This window comes from Vulpes lagopus, chromosome 19, assembly GCF_018345385.1.
Source record: "Vulpes lagopus strain Blue_001 chromosome 19, ASM1834538v1, whole genome shotgun sequence".
NCBI classification, from domain to species: Eukaryota; Metazoa; Chordata; class Mammalia; order Carnivora; family Canidae; genus Vulpes; species Vulpes lagopus.
Genome location: NC_054842.1, coordinates 12,681,489 through 12,704,492, shown reverse-complemented (window position 1 = coordinate 12,704,492; position 23,004 = coordinate 12,681,489). Strand labels below are relative to the sequence as shown.

General features: G+C 42.6%; 1 protein-coding gene across 1 annotated transcript in view; it reads left to right on the top strand.

The window, feature by feature from the left end:
• Positions 1–19,827, top strand: part of CMTM8 (CKLF like MARVEL transmembrane domain containing 8) — a 113,680-nt gene extending 93,853 nt beyond the window's left edge. The window contains exons 2-4 of the mRNA XM_041734480.1: positions 7,245–7,418; positions 17,643–17,759; positions 19,371–19,827. Coding sequence (XP_041590414.1) covers positions 7,245–7,418; positions 17,643–17,759; positions 19,371–19,454 — 375 coding nt within the window. The 3' untranslated portion in view covers positions 19,455–19,827. The remainder of the gene's footprint in view (positions 1–7,244; positions 7,419–17,642; positions 17,760–19,370) is intronic.
• The last annotated feature ends 3,177 nt before the right edge of the window (positions 19,828–23,004 follow it).

Genomic DNA, 23,004 nt, shown 5'->3' with positions numbered 1-23,004 from the left:
TTGGCTATTGTGGCCATTGCTGATAGAAACATCGGGGTGCAGGTGTCCCGACGTTTCATTGCATCTGAATCTTTGGGGTAAATCCCCAACAGTGCAATTGCTGGGTCGTAGGGCAGGTCTATTTTTAACTCTTTGAGGAACCTCCACACAGTTTTCCAGAGTGGCTGCACCAGTTCACATTCCCACCAACAGTGTAAGAGGGTTCCCTTTTCTCCGCATCCTCTCCAACATTTGTTGTTTCCTGCCTTGTTAATTTTCCCCATTCTCACTGGTGTGAGGTGGTATCTCATTGTGGTTTTGATTTGTATTTCCCTGATGGCAAGTGATGCAGAGCATTTTCTCATGTGCATGTTGGCCATGTCCATGTCTTCCTCTGTGAGGTTTCTCTTCATGTCTTTTGCCCATTTCATGATTGGATTGTTTGTTTCTTTGGTGTTGAATTTAATAAGTTCTTTATAGATTTTGGAAACTAGCCCTTTATCTGATATGTCATTTACAAATATCTTCTCCCATTCTGTAGGTTGTCTTTTAGTTTTGTTGACTGTATCCTTTGCTGTGCAAAAGCTTCTTATCTTGATGAAGTCCCAATAGTTCATTTTTGCTTTTGTTTCTTTTGCCTTCGTGGATGTATCTTGCAAGAAGTTACTGTGGCCAAGTTCAAAAAGGGTGTTGCCTGTGTTCTCCTCTAGGATTTTGATGGAATCTTGTCTCACATTTAGATCTCTCATCCATTTTGAGTTTATCTTTGTGTATGGTGAAAGAGAGTGGTCCAGTTTCATTCTTCTGCATGTGGATGTCCAGTTTTCCCAGCACCATTTATTGAAGAGACTGTCTTTCTTCCAATGGATAGTCTTTCCTCCTTTATCGAATATTAGATGGCCGTACATTTCAGGGTCCACTTCTGGGTTCTCTATTCTGTTCCATTGATCTATGTGTCTGTTTTTGTGCCAGTACCACACTGTCTTGATGACCACAGCTTTGTAATACAACCTGAAATCTGGCATTGTGATGCCCCCAGCTAAGGTTTTCTTTTTTAAAATTCCCCTGGCTATTCGGGGTCTTTTCTGATTCCACACAAATCTTAAAATAATTTGTTCTAACTCTCTGAAGAAAGTCCATGGTATTTTGATAGGGATTGCATTAAACGTATAAATTGCCCTGGGTAACACTGACATTTTTACAATATTAATTCTGCCAATCCATGAGCATGGAATATTTTTCCATCTCTTTGTGTCTTCCTCAATTTCTTTCAGAAGTGTTCTATAGTTTTTAGGGTATAGATCTTTTACCTCTTTGGTTAGGTTTATTCCTAGGTATCTTATGCTTTTGGGTGCAATTGTAAATGGGATTGACTCCTTAATTTCTCTTTCTTCAGTCTCATTGTTAGTGTATAGAAATGCCATTGATTTCTGGGCATTGATTTTGTATCCTGCCACGCTACCAAATTGCTGTATGAGTTCTAGCAATCTTGGGGTGGAGGCTTTTGGGTTTTCTATGTAGAGTATCATGTCATCGGCGAAGAGGGAGAGTTTGACTTCTTCTTTGCCAATTTGAATGCCTTTAATGTCTTTTTGTTGTCTGATTGCTGAGGCGAGGACTTCCAGAACTATGTTGAACAGCAGTGGTGAGAGTGGACATCCCTGTCTTGTTCCTGATCTTAGGGGAAAGGCTCCCAGTGCTTCCCCATTGAGAATGATATTTGCTGTGGGCTTTTCGTAGATGGCTTTTAAGATGTCGAGGAAAGTTCCCTCTATCCCAACACTCTGAAGGGTTTTGATCAGGAATGGATGCTGTATTTTGTCAAATGCTTTCTCTGCATCTAATGAGAGTATCATATGGTTCTTGGTTTTTCTCTTGCTGATATGATGAATCACATTGATGGTTTTACGAGTGTTGAACCAGCCTTGTGTCCCAGGGATAAATCCTACTTGGTCATGGTGAATAATTTTCTTAATGTGTTGTTGGATCCTATTGGCTAGTATCTTGTTGAGAATTTTTGCATCCATGTTCATCAGGGATATTGGTCTGTAATTCTCCTTTTTGGTGGGGTCTTTGTCTGGTTTCGGAATTAAGGTGATGCTGGCCTCATAGAACGAATTTGGAAGTACTCCATCTCTTTCTATCTTTCCAAACAGCTTTAGTAGAATAGGTATGATTTCTTCTTTAAACGTTTGATAGAATTCCCCTGGGAAGCCATCTGGCCCTGGACTCTTGTGTCTTGGGAGGTTTTTGATGACTGCTTCAATTTCCTCCCTGGTTATTGGCCTGTTCAGGTTTTCTATTTCTTCCTGCTCCAGTTTTGGTAGTTTGTGGCTTTCCAGGAATGCGTCCATTTCTTCTAGATTTCCTAATTTATTGGCGTACAGCTGTTCATAATATGTTTTTAAAATCGTTTGTATTTCCTTGGTGTTGGTAGTGATGTCCCCTTTCTCATTCATGATTTTATTAATTTGAGTCTTCTCTCTCTTCTTTTTAATAAGGTTGGCTAATGGTTTATCTATCTTATTAATTCTTTCAAAGAACCAACTCCTGGTTCTGTTGATCTGTTCCACAGTTCTTTTGGTCTCGATATCATTGAGTTCTGCTCGAATTTTAATTAACTCTCTTCTTCTGCTGGGGGTGGGGTCTATTTGTTGCTTTTTCTCTAGTTCCTTTATTTCTTTGTATATTTTATATATACCTTATATATTTCTGTCACTGCTTTTACCTACATTGATCACTTTGGAAATTTTTTTTAAGTATTAGTTTTACCACTTAAAAAAGTCTTCACCTAAAAAATTCTCATCAGTGAAAAAAACAAACAGTACTTTTGTAGCCTAAGCAAATATAGATCTAGAGTTTGTCTTGAGCAAATAAAGATCTAGAGTTTGTTTTAAACACACACCCAGCAGGAGATGACTAACATTTTTGTAGAGTGATTTTCATCATATTGGCTATAGTGAGAGACAAAAGGCTTTCTTCTTATTTCTGTTACCTAGGAAATTCGCTTGGGTAGAATTCTTTTCTTGACAGGGGCATTCTTTTAACTGTGTTTGCTAGTGAGGTCATGGGTCAGGTATTCCTGCTCTTTGAGAGATGGCTCAGTGAACAATATTGTCCCTGTGTGTAAAAGATGACCACTGCTAGCACATTAAACAAAGCATTTCTGGGCAGTGGACCCTGCTTGCTTTAATAGTGAAAAACATTTTCACATTCAGAACCAAGAGCTGTTAGCTGAGCCTGTCTAGCTGGATGCAAGCTTGAGCTGGAGACTCTTACATTCCCCCGGGGAGACAACCTAACCCTGTATGCCATGCTTCTTCACAGTTATGTTTCCTCTGTGCATCATCAACGAAGAGTCGTTCTGACCCTTTCAGTTTGAACCAAGAACCCCGTGATGTTATTTCTGACCCCACCATGCTGGATTACCTCCACTACCAGTCCCACTGATCCAATGCATGTCACTTATATGTGTCTAGATTACCTGTCAGTTATGATGGATTCAGACCCGAAACCCCATTAGTGTGAGGCTTAGCACTTTCTGGAAATCTATCCCATTTTGTACATCTTCACTTTTGATAAATTCTGCTGCCACGAATGTCAGCAGAAAAACACATCTCCATTAAGCATTTTTTTGGCATTCATATACAATATCAAATAGATAAAAAGAACAGCAACTTTCAACTCTAAAGATGGGAAATAGCAACATTTAGTCTTGTTTTGTACTCCCCAGCACAGCATCCAAACCGTAGCAGAGAGGTGAGCTTCTCCTGGTGAGCAGTGTAAAATGTCCCTTGGAAACCTGTCTGAGGGCTTCATGGTCTCACAGTCTTCCCTCTTTTTTTTTTTTTTTTTTTTTTAAGATTTTAGTTAGTTATTCATGAGAGATACACAGAGAGAGGCAGAGACATAGGCAGAAGAAGAAGCAGGCTCCCTGCAGGGAGCCTGATGTGGGACTCGATCCCAGGACCCTGGGATCACACCCTGAGCCAAAGGCAGATGCTCAACCACTGAGCCACCCAGGTGCCCCCCACAGTCTTTCTTCATAAAGAGAGGCCTGCACTCTCGTTCCCAAAACATCCATTCCTAATTCCTAACCAACAGTCCTCAGGTGTCTGGCTGGCTTGAAAGCTGAGCTCAGGAACTGCAGTGAAGATCAGCCCCTTACCTTCTTCCTATTTCACTGTTCCAGGTGAAGAAGTGATAGCCCACCATACACGTTGTACATCTTTCGCGAGACTGCATATCTTTCCACTTTATCCTAGCCTCTTCAATATGGTCAAGCCCTGACTACTTCAGAAGCATGTCTGGAATTCCCTCATTTCCCAATATTTGCTGCCACCATCTTGATCTTCTATATGTCATCTTCTCCCACTGGGACCATTGTGACAGTCTGTGAGCTTGGCTCCGCGTACACACACATCTCTACCCGCCCCCATGTGCCTATTCTCCCCAAGCAGCCAGAGTGATATGGTAACCAAATTGATATGCGTTCACTCCTTAATGAGACATGGATGGAAACCACACCAGGGGGGTTGTCACACAAAGGAAATTTTATGTGCAGCAAATAAGGAGATCATGGGGAATCATTTCCAAAGCTGTGACTCCCTGAGCAAGAGTGAACGGGTTCCTTTTTTTAGGGTTAGGATGAGCATTTAGATAGGGGAGCCTCATCATTGCACATAGAGGGGGTACAAGGCTGCACATGCCCCTTAAGAAAACATGCCTAGACATACATTGTATGTTATGTATTGGAGATGGGGTGGAGATTTATTATAATAATGAGGTAAAGGTAACAGTCATTCCTTCCCTGGTTCGCTCCATAGTCTATCTGCAGAGGCGTGAGTGGGGGTTAAGTTCAAACTGATCTGGGGGGTCTGGGCCACCAGAGCTCTTTGTCCAGGTAGTCGTTGTTGCTTGAGGGGTAGTTTCAGTTTTCATCATGGGAGGTTATGCCCACCAAGTCTTTTGCCTGAGTTAAGAGATAAGCTAGAAAGAAGAGCTTAAGGAAAAATGTGGGACAAAGGTCTGTGTGTATAAGTAGGTGAGTAGTAAAGGTCAGGTCTTGGGGTCTAGCTGGTGACAGTGTTAAAAACTTACCTGGTCCTATCACTGTCTTTTTTTTTTTTTTAAGATTTTATTTATTATTCATGAGAGACACAGAAAGAGGCAGAGACATAGGCAGAGGGAGAAGCAGGCTCCATGCAGGGAGCCTGATGTGGGACTTGATCCCAGAACCCCAGGATCACGCCCTGAGCCAAAGGCAGGTGCTCAACCACTAAGCCACCCAGGCGTCCCACACTGTCTTGCTCAAACTCTGTCACTGCCCTTAAGAGAAGGTATAGAATTCTTAGGCTACCTCGGGTCATATAATCTGACCTACCCCAACCTCCCAACATTTTGCAGCAATGTCCTAACTTAGTATACTTTCTTATAGGTTCTAGAAGGCATCAAAGCCCTTTCCCTGCTCTGGACCTTTGTGCATCCTGTCTTCCTCCTAGTCTTTCTCACCAGCTCTTACTGGGTCTTTGGTGTATTCTTCAGTATGGCCTTCCCTGACACTCCCCATACCTGCAACAAGGTTACATCTCTCTATTATACACCCATACCACACCCTTCATTTTCCTTCATAGCATTTTTTGAGATTACAATTATTCGAATATTTGCCCCCACTAGACTTTTAAGCTATGTACAGTAGGATCTGTTCAATGTGTGCCCCATCCATCCTTGGGGCCTGATAGCAAGAAGTTTGGCAGTATTTAGTGCTCTCAGGTGTTAAACAAATGAGTAAAAACAACTTCCTAGATTCATGATTAAAATTCTTCTAGTATTCTATTCCCTATACCACAGAGAAAGCTAAAACAGAAATAAAATCATTTGTTCTGAGTCACACAACAATCCACAGCTTGTAGCCAAAGCCTGCCTTGGACCCCTGATGCATCTCCTGGGGGTGGTTTGGATACTAATTTTGACATGATTTAGGAGTAAAGTCCTGGTACCTGGAAGGTGCTGGAATGCGAGAGATGCATACTTTGCTCTGGCCTTCTTTTGTTCAGGACTAAAGGCGCCTACAGCTGGATCAGTTTCTTTTCCCTTGATGAAATCTTTCTCTAGTCAATTGGTGACATTGATTTGGCTTTTGTCTTATTTATCAGCCTAGGGTCTTGGATGGGTCTTGCTGAAATAAATACACAACTTATGTTAAAATGGTGAATGCAAAAAAATAATAAATAAATAAATTAAATAAATAAATAAATAAATAAATAAATAAATAAATAAATAAATAAATTTTAAAAATGGTGAATGCCGGTGTCTGCCCTGGGCCCTTGCTTGTTCTCCTTTTTGAAAGCTCTCTCAGGCCACATGTTGTTTGTCATCTGCAGGGGGAAGTGGGGAGCAGCAGTGGCAGGTGGGGAATCCTCAGAGATTCATCCCTTGAGAGCAGATCAGATCCAAGGACCACTTCAAGTGGACCTACAGTCTTGTTCCTTGACAAGTATCAGCCTGTGAGCAAATTCCGACCACAGATGTGTGTACTTTGTCCTCTGTTGGTATTTTATTTTATTTAAGATTTTATTAAAAAAAAATAAGATTTTATTTATTCATGAGAGACACAGAGAGAGAGAGGCAGAGGGAGAAGCAGGCTCCATACAGGGAGCCCGATGCGGGACTCGATCCGGGGTCTCCAGGATCACGCCCTGGGCTGAAGGCGGCGCTAAACCACTGAGCCACCCGGGCTGCCCCCCACTGGGATTTTAAAAATCATTACTAGTGCTAACATTTAAAAATCAAGATTATCGTGTACAAACTTGACTTTCTGTGTTTTCTTGAGGTGAAAAAGAATAAAAGGAAGTATCTAGCAAAAGTGGCACACAACAGGGGAGCTAGCTGGCCCAATCAGTGGAGTATACAACTCTTAATCTTGGGGTCATTAGTGTGAGCCCCATGTTGAGGGGTAGAGTTTACTTAAAAAAAACTTTGGCCCACAACAGTTAGCTGGGGCTGAATAGAGACTGTCCCTTACAATAGACATAGTTTTTCTTGTTTTCTGGTCTCTGCTCAGCCTACCATATTCATCTACTGTACCTTCATGGCATTTGTGAGTTTGCAAGCCCTGTTTTGCATTTGTAAGTCATATGTATGTGTAAATATGAACAAAAGCTGTAATTGACACTCTGTATCATAATTTTTTTCTCTCTCTCCCTTCCTTCTTTACTTTCTCCTTGTGTCTCCCATTCCTTTGCACCGCCTCTACCATTTTACAGGTTCTGGGACTGCTGGTCTGGACACTGATTGCTGGAACCGAGTACTTCCGGGTCCCTGCGTTTGGCTGGGTCATGTTCGTAGCTGTATTTTACTGGGTCCTCACTGTCTTCTTCCTCATCATCTACATAACAATGACCTACACCAGGATTCCCCAGGTGCCCTGGACAACAGTGGTAAGGAAGCCAGAGGTTGTCTTCTTGTCCATTGCCCACTAGGTAGGATGGACGTAGTCTTTCTTTCCTTAATTCGGGGTTGTGTCTGCCAGCAAAGCAGGGGAGAAAGCCAGGGAGAACTCGATATAGCAGGTAATCTTCACTTTATTCCATTGCCTCTAAGGTGTTTTACCAATGAGTATGAAACTGGGCATGTTGGAAGGTCCAGAAATTTCTTTTAGACAAAATAACAAATCAGTTCTCAGAAGACTGAATGAGGAGAAATTCAGTTCTTCGTTAGTGTCCCATAAACAGCATCACCTGGAAACAGGTACGTCAGGGCGCCAGCCTCGGCAGGTCTCATGTCCTTCAAATCCTTCCTGGGGCACAGCCTTAGCCCTTTGCATGCAGAGCTCTTTGATGTTGGGATGCACAGTGTGTATAAAGTTAGAATGAAAAATGAAACTGCTGTTAGAATAAATAGGTGTCTTCATATTTGGAAGTAAGTGTGGTTCAGGGTGATTGGATTCTTGTCCTGGCTCCAGGCACCATGCTGGGGGCAGGATAAACCCACATTCTGGGATGAAATAGATAAGAAAATGTATCTGTCTGCTCTGGTGCCATAACAAAATATCATATTCTGGATAGCTTAAGTGACAGAAATTGATTTCTCACACTTCTAGAAGCTGGAAGTCTAAAATCAGATGTCAAGGTAGTTGGTCTCTGGTGAGAGCTCTCTTCCTGGCTTGCAGATGCCTGCTATCTTGCCATGGCCCCATGTGGAAGAGAAAGAGAACACAAGCTCTTCTTGTAAGGGAACTAATGCCATTAAGAGGATCCCAGCTTCATGATCTCATCTAACCTTGATTACCTCTCAAACACCTCATCTCCAAGTACCATCACTTTGCTGACTAGGGCTTCCACATGTGCACTTTGGGGATTAGAGATTCGGTCCATAACATTCTGCTATTGGCTTCCCCAAATCATTCCCTTCTAGCATGCAAAATACATTCATTCCATCTCAACATCCCCAGAGTCTTAACTCATTTCAGTGTCAACTGAAGTCCAAGATCCAAAGTTTCACTTCACATCTAAATCAAGTATGGTGAGATTGGAGGTAGGGTTCATCCTGAGCAAAATTCCCCTCTAGCTGTGAGCCTGTGAAGCCAGACACGTTATGTACTTCTAAAATACAGCGGGGAGACAGGATAGATGTTCCCATTCCAAAAGGGAGAACTAGAGAAGAAGGAAGGGGTGACAGGTCCCAGGCAAGCCCAAAACTTACAAGACAAATTCCATTAGATCTTAAGGCTCTAGAATAAGCCTGTTTGGTTCAATGCTCTGCCCTCCAGACCCACTGAGGTGGCATTGTCACCCCTAACCATCCAGGGTGACCTTGCCCCTGAGGTACTAGATTGGGACATCCTGGCTCACAGACACCAGAGAGGCAGCCCAATCCTTTGAAACTGAGGAGGAACCAACCAGCCTGCCCCCCTGGGGCTGATGATCTCTGAATCGGGCGTTGGCTGATTCATTCTTTTTTTTGGAAGATTGGCACATATTTGCAGCCAAATAACTCATATTTCCAATCTTTAGAACCCAAGAAGTTCCACGGCACTCCTTATATTTTGTTGCATCTCCATCCCTTTCCATTCAAGCTGGCAGCATTTCACCAGTATAATCCCTTACCTGTTCCTGGCTTCTGCTGGCACATGATTAGATCTGTGTTAGCATCCATGATCTCTTTATCAAAAGGTTGTTTGGCTACACCCATATTATTCTCTTCAGATGAAGCTTTTTTTTTTTAAAGATTGATTGATTGATTGATTTGAGAGAGGGTAGGAGGAAGAACAGAGGGAGAGAGAGAATCTCAAGCAGACTCCTTGCTGAGGCACACAGCCCAATGTGGGCTCCATGCCATGACCCTGAGATCACAACCTGAGCCGAAACCAAGTCAAATGCTCAACCCGCTATGCCATCCAGGTGCCCTAAGCTTTATTTTTTTTCACAATATAGGAAGGCTGAGAATTTTCTAAACCTTCAAGTTCTGCTGCTTTTTTGCTTGATAATCTCTTCTTTAATTTACCTCTGCTTTTGCATTTCACTATAGACAGGAGAAACCAAGCCACTTCTCTAACACTTTACTTTTTAAAAAATCTCATTTAAATTTCCAGTGTTTTGCTTGCAACCTCTATCTTCCACAAAACACTAGAACACAGTCAGCTAAATCCCCTGCCACTTTATGACAAGGATCACCTTTCCTCCAGTTTCCAAAAACATGTTCCCCATTTCCATTTGAGATCTCTCTTCAGTGCCCTTTAAGATCCATATTTTTATTAAGATTCTGTTTGTAGTTATTTATGCAGTCTCTAAAAAGATGGAAGCTCTGTCTTGAGTTCTCTTTTCTTCCTAAGTCCTCATTGGAATCACCTTCAACATCCATAGTTCTGGTATGTGCCTCAAAACTCTCCAGCCGGTACTCATTATCCAGTTCCAAAGTCACTTTTATACTTTTAGGTATTTGTTACAGCAGCACCCCACTCCTGGTGCCAAAAGCTGTGTATTCCACTCTTGATATAAATTCTCTATTAGCGTTCTCTAGAGAAGCATAGGCAATAGGGTGTGTGTGTGTGTGTGTGTGTGTGTGTGTGTGTGTTTGTGTGTGTGTAAAGAGATTTATTAGAAGGAATTGGTCCACATGATGGTAGAAACTGAGAAGTCCCAAGATCTGCTGGCACATTGATGGTGTAGTTCCAGTCCAAAGGCCTGAGAACCAGGGAAACTGATGCTATAAGTTCTAGTCTGAAAACCACCAGGCTTGAGACCCAAGAAGGCCTGATGTTTCGTTTCAAGCCCCAAGGCAAGAAAAAAAAGACTGATGTCCCAGCTCAAGGCAGTCAGGCAGGAGCAGTTTCCTCTTATTCAGCCTTCTTGTTTTATTCAGGTCTTCAACTGATTGGATGTGGCCCACCCACATTAGAGAGGGCAGTCTGCTTTAACTCAGTCTGTAGATTCACATGCTGGTGTCATCCAGAAATCCTCATAAACAGATCCAAAATAATGTATGCACTCCAAATATTTGTGCACTTGTGGTCCAGTCAGTTAGCCCATGAAATCAACCCATTATGGTACCCTGTGACACATAGTAAAATGAACTAAAGTGAAGTACAAAGTGTGATGGAAGTTATCATCTTAGCTGGGACAGCTGGGAACTCTTCAGAGAAGAGCCAGCATTTAGTGTCTTGAAGATTGATCTGGCACATCTTAGTTTTAAAATGCTTTGATTTGCATGATCAGAATTTATCATCATGGGGACCTCAGGGTGGCCCAGTGGTTGAGTATCTGCCCTCAGCTCAGGTCATGATCCTGGAGTCCCTGGACCGAGTCCCACATCAGGCTTCCAACAGGGAGCCTGCTTCTCCCTCTGCCTATGTCTCTGCCTCTCTTTCTGTGTCTCTCATGAATAAATAAATAAAACCTAAAAAAAAAAAAAAAGAATTTATCATCATGAAATGTATCCCCATTTTATAAACAAGAAAACTGAGTTTTTTTTTCAAAACTGAGATTTAAATAAAGTTTTAAAACAATATTTTTAAATAAAAATTGAAAATATTAAAATTTTAACATTAAGGACATTAAAAAATTAAAATAATGCTCTAGCTTCAGTTGGTAGAGCATGAGACTTTTTTCCCCCCTCAGCAATAACATTTAATTTGCTCGTAAATTTGTAATTTGGCAAGGGCTCAACAGGACAGTTTATTGCTACTTCACTCAGCTTGAAGGTTGGATTGTCCATAGCCCAGTGGCTTGGGTTCCAAAAACTATTTTTTTTTAATTCTTTATTTAAATTAAGTTTAGTTAACATATACTGTATTATTAGTTTCCGGGGTAGAGTTTAGTGATTCATCATTTGCATATAACCCCCAGTGCTCATTCCATCAAGGGGAGCATGAGACTCTTGATCTCAGGGTTGTAAGTTTGAGTCCCATGTTAGGTGTTGAGATTACTTAAAAATAAAATTACAAGTGTTTAAATACTGCTTTTAATGGTGCCCTTTTTTTTTTTTTTTTTTTAATTAACAGTGCTCCCTTCTGGCACTTCCTAGTTTTAAAATGGCTTTGATTTGCATGATCAGAATTTATCATTATGAAGTATGTTCCCACTTTATAAATAAGAAAACTGAGATTTAGAGCCTCAGGACTTTCCCCAGATGCCCGCACAGCTGGAATCCATCTCTCTTTACTTCCATCCAGCATTTTTTTTCCTATCTCATTCTGCTCCAGGCACACTTGGAGAATAAGAATCCAACCAGCAATCAGGAGACCAGGACTTATAGTCAGGAGATCAGGACTTGAAGGCCCCTTAGAATTGCTTAATCCTTTATCTCATCGAGCAAGACCATCAACCTCCACCGGAGAGGTTGCACACTCGTATGTGGAAAAGACTAGAGAGGTCATGCAAGTGAGTGTGAATTCAGTGGGTGTTGAATTCTCGCTACCCAGACACACTTGTTTCGTATCTTAATCAACTGGGGAATATTCTTCACTTTCTGAAGAAATGAGTTGGCAGCGTACTCTCGGAATTGTTAGGTCTTTTTTTTTTTTTTTTTAAAGATTTTATTTATTGGGCAGCCCGGGTGGCTCAGCGGTTTAGCGCCGCCTTTAGCCCAGGGTGTGATCCTGGAGACCCGGGATCGAGTCCCACGTCGGGCTCCCTGCATGGAGCCTGCTTCTCCCTCTGCCTGTGTCTCTGCCACTCTCTCTGTCTCTCTGTCTCTCTCTCTCTCTCTGTCTCTCTCTGTCTCTCATAAATAAATAAAATATTTTAAAAAAAGGACCTTTAAAAAAAAGATTTTATTTATTTATGAGAGACACAGAGAGAGAGGCAGAGACATAGGCAGAGGGAGAAGCAGGCTCCCTGCGGGAAGCCTGATGATGGAACTCTATCCCAGAGCCCCGGGATCATGACTTGAGCCGAAGGCAGACACTCAACCATTCAGCCACTCAAGCATCCCAGAATTGTGAAGTCTTCTATTGTTTATTTCCCTCCTAAGGCAATCCAGAAGTCTTGGCTTTTGTGCGAACTCTTTCACTTTTAAAATATTTATAGCCAAATATTAAAAACTTCTTTTGGGGATCCCTGGGTGGTGCAGCGGTTTGGCGCCTGCCTTTGGCACAGGGCGTGATCCTGGAGACCGGGATCAAATCCCACATCGGGCTCCCGGTGCATGGAGCCTGCTTCTCCCTCTGCCTGTGTCTCTGCCTCTCTCTCTCTGTGTGTGACTATCATAAATAAATAAAAAAATTTAAAAAAAAAAAAAAAAACTTCTTTTGTTACCAGCAGATGATACAGGTCAAACATGTCTGACTTTGGATTGAGGAGTTTTTCTTTCCTGTTCTAAGAAGCCCCTTTGCAACCTCTCAAAAGCATTTGTGAGTGGGGTAAGCAGTGTTAACTGGATATCCAAAGTGAAGTCTGGGAAAAGTTTTCATGTGTAACAACTAAGATCTCAGATCTTTATGACCTGTCCCCAGTAGAACCTCTTGCAGGAACACACTGGTTCAGATGCTGGCCCTCACTGTATGTCCCACACGAATTAGAGCATGGCAGGGATCAGGCCCACCTAGGACTCTGCTGAGGCAGCTGATAGATTCCTGGTGCCAGAATGAACCTTCTAGAATCTTGCTACTGAAAGTGTAGTCCCTGGATTGGTAGCATCACATGGGAGTAAATGAGAAACCGTAGGCCCTGCCCCAGACCTACCGAATCAGAAACTCTATGGAGAGTCTGGCAATCTCTATTATAAGCTTTCCAGATAATTCTTAGGCACCTAAAGGGTAGGAAACAATGTTTTATAGGCCCACATCCCTTACCTGGAACCTTTAGGCCAGATATGTCTGCAATCAAGATTTTTACCCCCAATTTAAGAAAGCTAATAAAGGAATCCAGTGCACTTACTACATAAGGTGACACCTCCTCCTGAGTCTGGGGGAAACACCATAATCAGACATGGTAATGTTTCTGCAAGAACACATGCATTTTCCTGCTAAGAGGGTTAATAAAGACTACATTTTGTTTAAATTTTTTTTTAATTTCTTATTTATTTATGATAGTCACAGAGAGAGAGAGAGAGAGAGAGAGGCAGAGACACAGGCGGAGGGAGAAGCAGGCTCCATGCACCAGGAGCCCGATGTGGGACTCGATCCCGGGTCTCCAGGATCGCGCCCTGGGCCAAAGGCAGGTGCCAAACCGCTGCGCCACCCAGGGATCCCAATAAAGACTACATTGCCACCATTTTTCAAAGCAGTAGAGAGTCTACGATTGCAGAGAAGGGATCAGTAGAACAGGCTTTGGTCCACAGGGAACTTGGCCAGGAGACCACACATGGGACACTACAAAAACCAGAGTCTCATAGTTTTGCCTGTAGCTCTTTGCTTGACAAGGCATGAGCTTTACACTGGAACTAGCTTGATAATAGGCATTTTTCTTAATGCATTCGAGGAGAATATAGGTGCAGAGTTACTATGTCCATCCTTAACGTGGAGCAGAAACCACAGCGGGTTCCTGTGAGCACCTTTGAGCTCCTGGGTAATACCATTTACCCAGTGAGGCTGTGATGTGCTTTCTGACAAATCTGATCTGAACTAAAACTTCAAAGCAATATAGTTGTCCTCCTCAGAGCACTAAGCACCAGAACCTACAAATACATTTTCTGAGGATTCATCCTCTGCAACTCATCCCTCCTGGTTGGCTTCATTGCAAGCACTCTGAGCAGTACAGGACATAGTACCCAGGGCAGAGGGTATGGCCTCCTTCTGTAGACAATAGCAGCCACCATTTATTCAGTACCTACTGTGTGCCAGAGGTCATGCTGGATCCTTCATCTCTTACCTCATTTCACTTCACACTAACTGCAAAGATGGGATGGATTATTTCCATTTTGCAGGTAAAGAAACTGAGACACTAAGAGGATTTTGATAGGCAGGAATGGGATGCAGGTCCCCTGATGCCAACCATAGTCGTCAACCCTGGAGTCTGCTTGGCTCCAGGGTACAGAGGTGCCCTGGTCCTAGCCTTCAGGAAATCTCTGAAGTGGAAAGAACCTGCCTCCTCTCTACTATGAAGGAATGAGTAATTCTTAGCAGTTAAGTTTGGTAGGTTGTGGATACCAAGAATCTAGTATGGAGGGTCAACAAGAAGGCCAGCTCTATGAGGCTTTTTATCTATGTGTGCCTTTATTGGGGGGGGGGGGAGGACATTTTATACAAAAGTGGGATCAAATTTCAGAAAAGAATAGCCTCCCTCCACCTTCTTCTACAAAGGAATGGTTGGAAGCATTTTGTAAGACCCTGTATCTGTTCTCTGTTCCCTGTGGCCCAGGGATACTTTGAGAACTGGCATTCTAGTTGCAGGGGCTCAACGGTCTTTCCACTTGGAGAGTCTAAGACTCAGGTCCTATTTCTCTAGAGCAGTACAACCTTGTGTTTCTGTGAAGTTCAGTGCTATTCCAGGGCCCACTGAAGCTTTGTGCTGCCCTCCTTCACTTCTGTAGCCACACAGATCTCTTTATCTTAACCTCTGTAACAATCTCAGCTCCTGGTTTCTTTTCCCTTTTTTCTTTCTTCCCTCCACCTATGTTCACTAGTTTCCCACTCCAGGCATCCCCCAAGACGTACATACTTTGGGAGTCCTAGGAAGATGGCGGGAACAAATATGTTCGGCCCTGAGGTAGCAGAATGGAAGCTGTGAGAACCTAGCAGGACCCTGAGGGGTGGCGTGCAGGGGAAGGAAGCCCCTCCTCACTTCTCTCCAAGGGAGATAGAGTTTCTCATTTCCTTGGATAAATTGATTGGGCCACACTTATTATGGGATGGGGCCACATACCCTCAGGGAGTCTTGTCCTCACTCCCTCTCCGGCCCTGCCCTGACACAGTGGCAGGGACAAGGCCCAGGGCCTGGGTCAGGGTGGTGCTGGCCAGGCTGGCCTCTCCAAATGCTCTCTCATTCATCTCTACCTGTGTCGGGGGACTGGACATGCATGGGTGTCCCCAAATACATATTTAAAGACGCTCATCACAGTAGTGTTTGTAATCTTAGGGAAACTAGGAACATCAAATGCCCATCAATAGGGGAAAAGTTAAAATCTGAGGTATTCGTGTCGTGACATGAAATGGGGCCCATCTGTTAGGACTGACATGGAAAATTGTTCTCAGTATCTTTCTCAATGAAGGAAAGAAATCCCAACAGAACAACAACAAAAAAAACTCACCAAATTGGCTAACTATATGGCTGTAGGTTTGTATAAAATTGGGTGTTTCTTTATATCTCAAAGGAAAGGGTTAGGGTAAAAGGAGTAGACTGGCTTTTTTTTTTTAAATTTTATTTACTTATGATAGTCATACAGAGAGAGAGAGAGAGGCAGAGACATAGGCAGAGGGAGAATCAGGCTCCCTGCACCAGGAGCCCGATGTGGGATTTGATCCCGGGTCTCGAGGATCACGCCCTGGGCCGAAGGCAGGCTCCAAACCGCTGCGCCACCCAGGGATCCCAGTAGACTGACTTTTTAACTTGAGATTGTTCTGTCCTGACTGATTTTGTTTGATTACATGAATGTGCATACTTTTTAATTTTTTTTCTTAAGCAGTTGAATGTTTCAAATGTAATACATAGCTAATTTATTAAATAAAAATAAGCTTAACTGCTACCAGTAAAAGGCCACAAAATGAAAACTGTCTCCCACTCCTCAGAGGTAACTATGTGTAATTGTTTCAGCATTTTTTAAAAAGGCAGGGAGTCTTTTACTTGGCAAAGAGCAAATGTGCAAAACTCTAGAGGTGATGTGCAATTAAAAAAAACAAAACAAAACGTATTTTTTAAAAATGCATGGATGTGTTCCTGGACCAAAAAAAACTCCCACAACCAACAAATATAATGAATCATCCAGGGAAACCAGAGCTTCCTGGGGACACATTTCTTTCTTTCTTTTTTTTTTTTTCTCAAATTTATTTATTAGGGAGAGAGAGAGAGGGCGGGGGGGCCAAGGGAGAGAGAAAGAGAAAATCCCAAGCAGACTTCCTGCTGAGTAGGCAGCCCAGTGTGGGACTGGATCCCAGGACACTGAGATCATGACCTAAGCCGAAATCAAAAGTCAGATGCTTAAACAACTGAGCCACCCTGGCACCCTGGCAATGCATTTCAAATGGCAGATGAGCATCGTGGGCACTGACCCTTATAATAAAGGTTAATGTCTGTAACCCAGGATAATGTAAGCCAAGTATGGAGGAGGTAACTGGGATATACAACCCACCTTAGAATGCTAGGACTTGCATCTAGAAAATTCTATATGCCTTTCTTTCTCTTACAAGAAGAAGATACTGTTTCTCTCCCCCCCCCCCCATCTATTCACCCATTCCTGTCTCTTTGAATTACTGAGGGAGAGCTGTTAGACCATAGGGCATCTACTCCTGAGAGCCACCCTCTTCCTACCTGTATAAAGCATTGGTTTTCTGAATCAGTTTTGCCCAACCCCACCACTACCTCTCACCCTTGTTGAGATAGGATCAAGTTTTGCACATTTCACAGTATGATTTCCTAGAGTTTAAATATAACTGAAAACCAAATATCTACTTGGATTTACATATCTCTCTTCTTTAAGAATAGAAAAAAATAAAATGAAGCCAGGGGTGAGATTAGTTCCCAAAGGACTCTATTAATATGTATAATCTTCTTTTTATTTTTAAGAACTCTCTGCTAGGATTGAGGAGTTCACCTAAATGTCTCTCCCTGCTTAGAGTGGAGGGAATAGAAGACCAGCTGGGCCTGCTTTGGGAAAAGCTCTGGGTCGGGGACAGGTGCTGAAGAACTGTGGCTACTGGGACAATGGTCTGGGCAGATCTCACTGGGGGGCCCTGCTGCCTGCCTTCCTCAGCCAGTCACTAAGGTCACTAAGGGTGAAATCTGTATGAAGCAAGGATCAAGAGCAAATTGAGAGAGAGAGTGGTGGCTGAAGGGACAGCCTGGGTGTGTTGGGGGGCAGGTGAGGGGTGTCTGGGTGTGCTGTGGATAAGCTGGTGTGAAACCCTCTCCTCCCCAAGGCACTGATGAGCAGCTTCTCAGAGCTCTCATCTCTGCCCCCTCCAGGTGTCCAGATGCCTCCCTTCTCACACCTGGTATACAGTTCTGACTGGTCCAGAGGTGCCCAGACCTTCCACACTCCCTGACCACTCCATCTGTCTATCTCCCCAGGGTCTGTGCTTTAACGGCAGTGCCTTCATCTTATACCTCTCAGCTGCTGTGGTGGATGCATCTTCTGTCTCCCCCGAGAGGGACAGCCACAACTTCAACAGCTGGGCAGCCTCATCGGTGAGTTAACAAGCCCTTTCACTGCCCCCTACCACACACACACACATACACACACACACACACACACACACACACACACACACGGTGAGGGTCATGGTCTCCTCCTCCCACTGGGGCTGGGGATCCAGGAGAGGGACCAAGTGATCTGTAGAGGCAGGAGAGCATCACCTGCAGTTGTGACACTCTGGCAATTAGCTTGTTGGTTTGAAAGCATGAAAAACTACTGGGGCCTCCTGATGGCTTGAAGTGCGCAGAGGTTAAAAGACTCAGCTTGAGTGAAAGGCAAATAGCTGGAACAAAATAACTATGTGCGGAAGAAAAAATATTTGAGGCAGTCTAAGAATAATTCTACTGACTAAAGTTCAAGTGGGGAGACAGTTGTAAAAAATGAGCACACCATGATTCTATTTTTACTCAATAAGCAGAGATGTTTATTTATGCATTGAGAATGTCTAGAAAAGCACACACCAACAGAGGTTCCATCCAGAGACTGTGGTTGGATGATGATGGGAGCAGCCTGGAGGGCTTCTGCTTTTTAATTTATGTGCTTCTGTTCTGTTTGCATTTTTTTGAACCATAAATGTGTATTGTAGTTCTGATTTGCAAAACTTATTTTAGAAGTTTCTCTGAGTTGGCGTTAAAATATTACATTACCAAAAGATGTAATTGGCGGGGGTTGGGGGATGACAGTTCGACAAGAATATCAAAATGATCATATTAAAACTGATGATATGTAGCCATTTGTTATATTCTTTTTTTTTTTTTTTAAGTAGGCTCTATGCCCAGTGTGGAGCTCAATATGGCTCTTAAACTCACGACCCTGAGATCAGATCAAGAGTTAGATCCTCAACCAACAGAGCCACTCAGGCACTCCCCACCCCCCTGTTCCTTCGATTCTTATATTTATATTCAGAAATCTATATTAAAGGTAAAGAGCATGGTGCACATGGTTCAGTCAGTTAAGTGTCCAATTCTTGATCTCAGCTCAGGTCTTGATCTCAGGGTCCTGAGTTCAGCCCTGCATTGAGCTCCACACTGGGCATGGAGCCTACTTTAAAAAAAAATTTTTTTTTCTTTAAATCACAAGCTTTAGCAGCTCTGAGCTCAAGCTATCATACAGCAAGAACCAGCCACAACTGGGCAGTAGCTGCCCCTTCCAAGGAGCTTGCACTTTCCCTGCTCACCATTCACACCATGTGGCTTTATCGCTTACCCTCACCCACTTGGCTCCTTTATTTAACTGACCCTATGGCAATCTGAGGTTAAACCCTGATCTAAAATTGTCTGCACTAAATTAGGAATGTGTGTGCTTTTCTCAGATACACACTACCATATTCACCCCGAAGTGAACACCCTGTGGTTATTTGAGCAAACTCAAGCTTTCCAGATGTGTTTCCAAACAAAAAAACAAAAAAACAAAAAAGACCAAACATTCAACATAGCCAGATATTGTTTCAAAAGGAAGGTAATTGAACCAATAAAGCAGTTTTAGGTGAGAAACCCTGGAGTCAAGGGATGCTATGAGTGCCTGATTCAATGGAGGTGAAATGATAACTTTTGCTAATTAGAATGTGCCCTAAGTCTTCTTTCTACTATGCTCTTTTTCTCCAGTTCTTCGCCTTCCTGGTCACCATCTGCTATGCTGGAAACACATATTTCAGTTTTATAGCTTGGAGATCCAGGACCATACAGTGATTTGCCATTTTGAGAATTAAAAGGGAGGAAACAAGAAGACTCTAATTGTAAAAAAAAAAAAAAACAACAACAACAACAACAAACAACAACAACTGTAGGTATAATGTATATTTCCAGAGAATTGTATTTAACTAATGTTTTTATATACTTAGTTAAATTTGCTCACAGTGGTTTGTTACAATTAAACTGGATACTTCTTTGCAAATTGTTGTAGCTTATAATGAATTATTAAATACCTTGTTGATGTCTTCATAGACCTTATTTTCTTAGACAATGTATAATAGATAAATTGCTAATATTAAGACCGTGTCAGTTTTGTAAATCTAATTTTTAAATGTCCGGATTCTTTTCTGATTAAATGTTTCAAAATCTGGGGGAAGTTGTCTGATTTGAGAAAGGAGACTTCCTGCTAAAAACCTAAGGTTGGGTGCTGTGGGTATCGTCTTCACAGGGCTGCCCAATTGCAGTATTGTCCAAACACTGTTGCCCACAGCCACCAGGCCAAGGTGAGGACCATCTCCCCCAAGACTGGGGTTCACCAGCCATGATTCTCACATGCTAACCAGTTGGCCCAGAAAGCATTGAATGAGACATGGGCTTTGCAGTGATGCTGCTGAGTGCCCAGACTGATGTGCTGGTGGCATGTTTTTTCCTAATACATATTAGAATAAGTGCATAACCATTAAAACGATAAATACATGCATGTACTCTAAGATACTTGCTGACCACAGTGACACATGTACCATACTTTGTGGAAAACACTGGACCGAAATGTCTCCAATCTCCAGAACTAATATTTTGTGGCATCATTATTCGATACCATCAGTTGGTGGGAAGAACTCCAGGCAGCAAGGCAGATGTGTATTTAGAGGAAGTGTGTTTAGGCAGTATGGTTCTTGCTGGTACAGCAGTGTATCTTGGGTGATTTTTCAATGTGAGCTTCTTCTGAAAAACAAAAAAACACAGAAACGTTAGTAGAGTTGATGACAGTGAGTCTCGGTTGCTCATTCTGTGGACCTAACTCCTGTGGCCTCCACTCTCCTACAGTTGTCTGGCAGTGCTGTTTCTTTCTGTTGTCCGTTGTTTGGTTGGTCTTCCTGTTTAACTGTTTTGGTTACCTCTGCATAGGAGAGTTGAGATTTCTTTGGGTCTAATACCCACCACAGACTTTTGACAACAACGATGAAGTCTGTTCTTGGGTTCTGGATCCAAAGAGGTAGTGAGGGCGGGGGGTGCCAAGAATAAGGTGAGTGTAGGGTACCAATGTGTGGTTGTGGATGGGTGTTGGGTGTATAGGAGGCTACTCTGAGTCCAACATGCAGCAAGCCATGAGAGTTGAGCTTTAGCAACACGGATCTGCAGGTGATAGGGCTGCAGTCCTCTGGAAACTGCATTCCTCACCATCACCAGGACAGCCTCCAACTCACTGATTTTGCAAGAAAAGCGGAAATCACTGGTCAGAGTTTGTGTGCTCTGCCTCTGTTCATCTCTCTCTCTCTCACACAGTGGCATATTCGCCTTCCATGTACTCTGTGAGTGTTCTAAGTACTTTGCATTGCAACCAGAGTTCCACAAAAGGCAGAAAAACTATAACCTCCAGATGTGTCTGTTTCTGGAAACTTCTGGAAACAGCCATCAAGAAAGAAGCCTGTTTTATGTTCTCCCCACCCCCTCCCTGTGGGGTGAGAGAGAGAGAGAGAGTGTGTGTGTGTGTGTGTGTGTGTGTGTGAATGATTTCTATAATCATGGCCCCATTTATAGGAAGTAACTTCTAGGTTGAGAAGTTCCATAAACCACTTTGAAATATTCTCCAAAAGGGCAACTATAGGTCTTTCTTGAACCAGTAGCACCAAAGAGATCTATTTCAAGAGAACAGTACTCATTTGTGTCCATGGAGGGGCATTTTTTGCCTGTATTTGTGGTTTTCCAGGAGCTCAACCATTTGTGTGTTATCCTGAGAGTTTGCCAAAAAACAAAACAAAACCCCCCAAAATTAATTTTTTAACTGAAAGGAAATTCATATTTCCTCTTTTGAATATTGACTTTGTTCATGAATTTTTAAGTGTGGGTTTTTAGATAATAAAGTGATTCTTTGTTTAGACAAAGCTGTAAGTTTTGAACTGCTTCAATTTTTCTTCTAAGAAAGAGAAATAAAAAGCCACTGAAATATAGCCAACAAAACAAAAAGAATAGGTTTCTGGGGTTTGAAAAGTATTATTACATGGATAGTATACAATGTGCTTAAACTGTTCTCTGGCATCTGTGTTCACCATCTGCTCTCCCAAAACCATCACGTCCTCTTTGATGGAGCTTGGTGAGTTTTGAGTTTGATATATTTTACCACTTATAGTGAATCAATGATATACTTTAAGCAATTAATCATTGCAATGTCCAACTCACAGCCCCAAAAGATAAATATTTAGCCAATATTTGGAAACTAAGAAAACTTAGAGATAATACTGTTCAATATCAATTATTTTTGTACATTTAAAAGTTGCTGCTTTCACAGAAAAATCCCTTCAGGGTATCAGCACACAAGAGAGTTTAAATACATAAAGTCATCTCTGCATAGAGCATGGACATTTAAAAATACTAACTGAAGATACAGACCTGGGTAGAAAATCAATTTAAAGTTTGTATTTCTAATCCCCTAGACAATTATTATTTTAATTGAAAAGATGGATTTTTCACAGAAGAAATAATTTGGGCATACAAGGCTAGGGACACACGAGCAAACACACACCCTATAAGATGACAGCCTAAGAAGAATTTGTTAACTTGGCCTTACATAGAAGTTCTGGCTGTGTGCTGCTGCCAAATGCAAGTCGCAAGCAGATGGTTGTGAAGGAAGGTAGGATAACTATCCCCATGTTGATGGCTGAGAGTAATGAGGAAGATTAGAATAAGTATGGTTACAAGTTAGGGGGCAGGGGAACTTAGGTGTCTGATATAGAAAAGAGGATCAGGCTTGAGGGAAAATGCGTGGCAACGTAGAGTGATGACTTCGGAAACTAAGGAAGGTGGCTGACAAGAAAGTGGTTGACCGGAGAGACATTGCATTTGGAAGGTATGTTTTGAGAAAACTTCAATGTATGACAGAGGGGTTTTTTCCCTAGAATATTCAGAATAACTAAATCCAGGAAGTGTAGTGGACCTTGTTGCTGCCTGGCCCACATCTTTCCTCTTTCCTCTTGTTATCTTAGCTTTGATTCAATAAAGACCCATTCACATATGTCCCAGCATCCTGGGGGAAGTTGACTCCACCCGGACCCTAGGATGGGGGCCTGTGGCTCTGCCTGAGCTGATCCCACCCCCTGGCCATACCGATTGGTTCAGGGATGAGCATGTGACTCAGGGCTTGCCTGTTGTGGAGTTGTGAGCAAATGAGTAGGCGGGAAATTGTTGGTAAATATTTTGTGACCACAGGAGGAGCCAATCATAGGATGAAGGTGACTGGAAGGAAGAGCACAGGGATGAAAAGAAACTTCATGGTTACATCATTGAGTCACTGAATCCATGCTGCCAAACTCTGGCGTTTGCAAGGACAGAG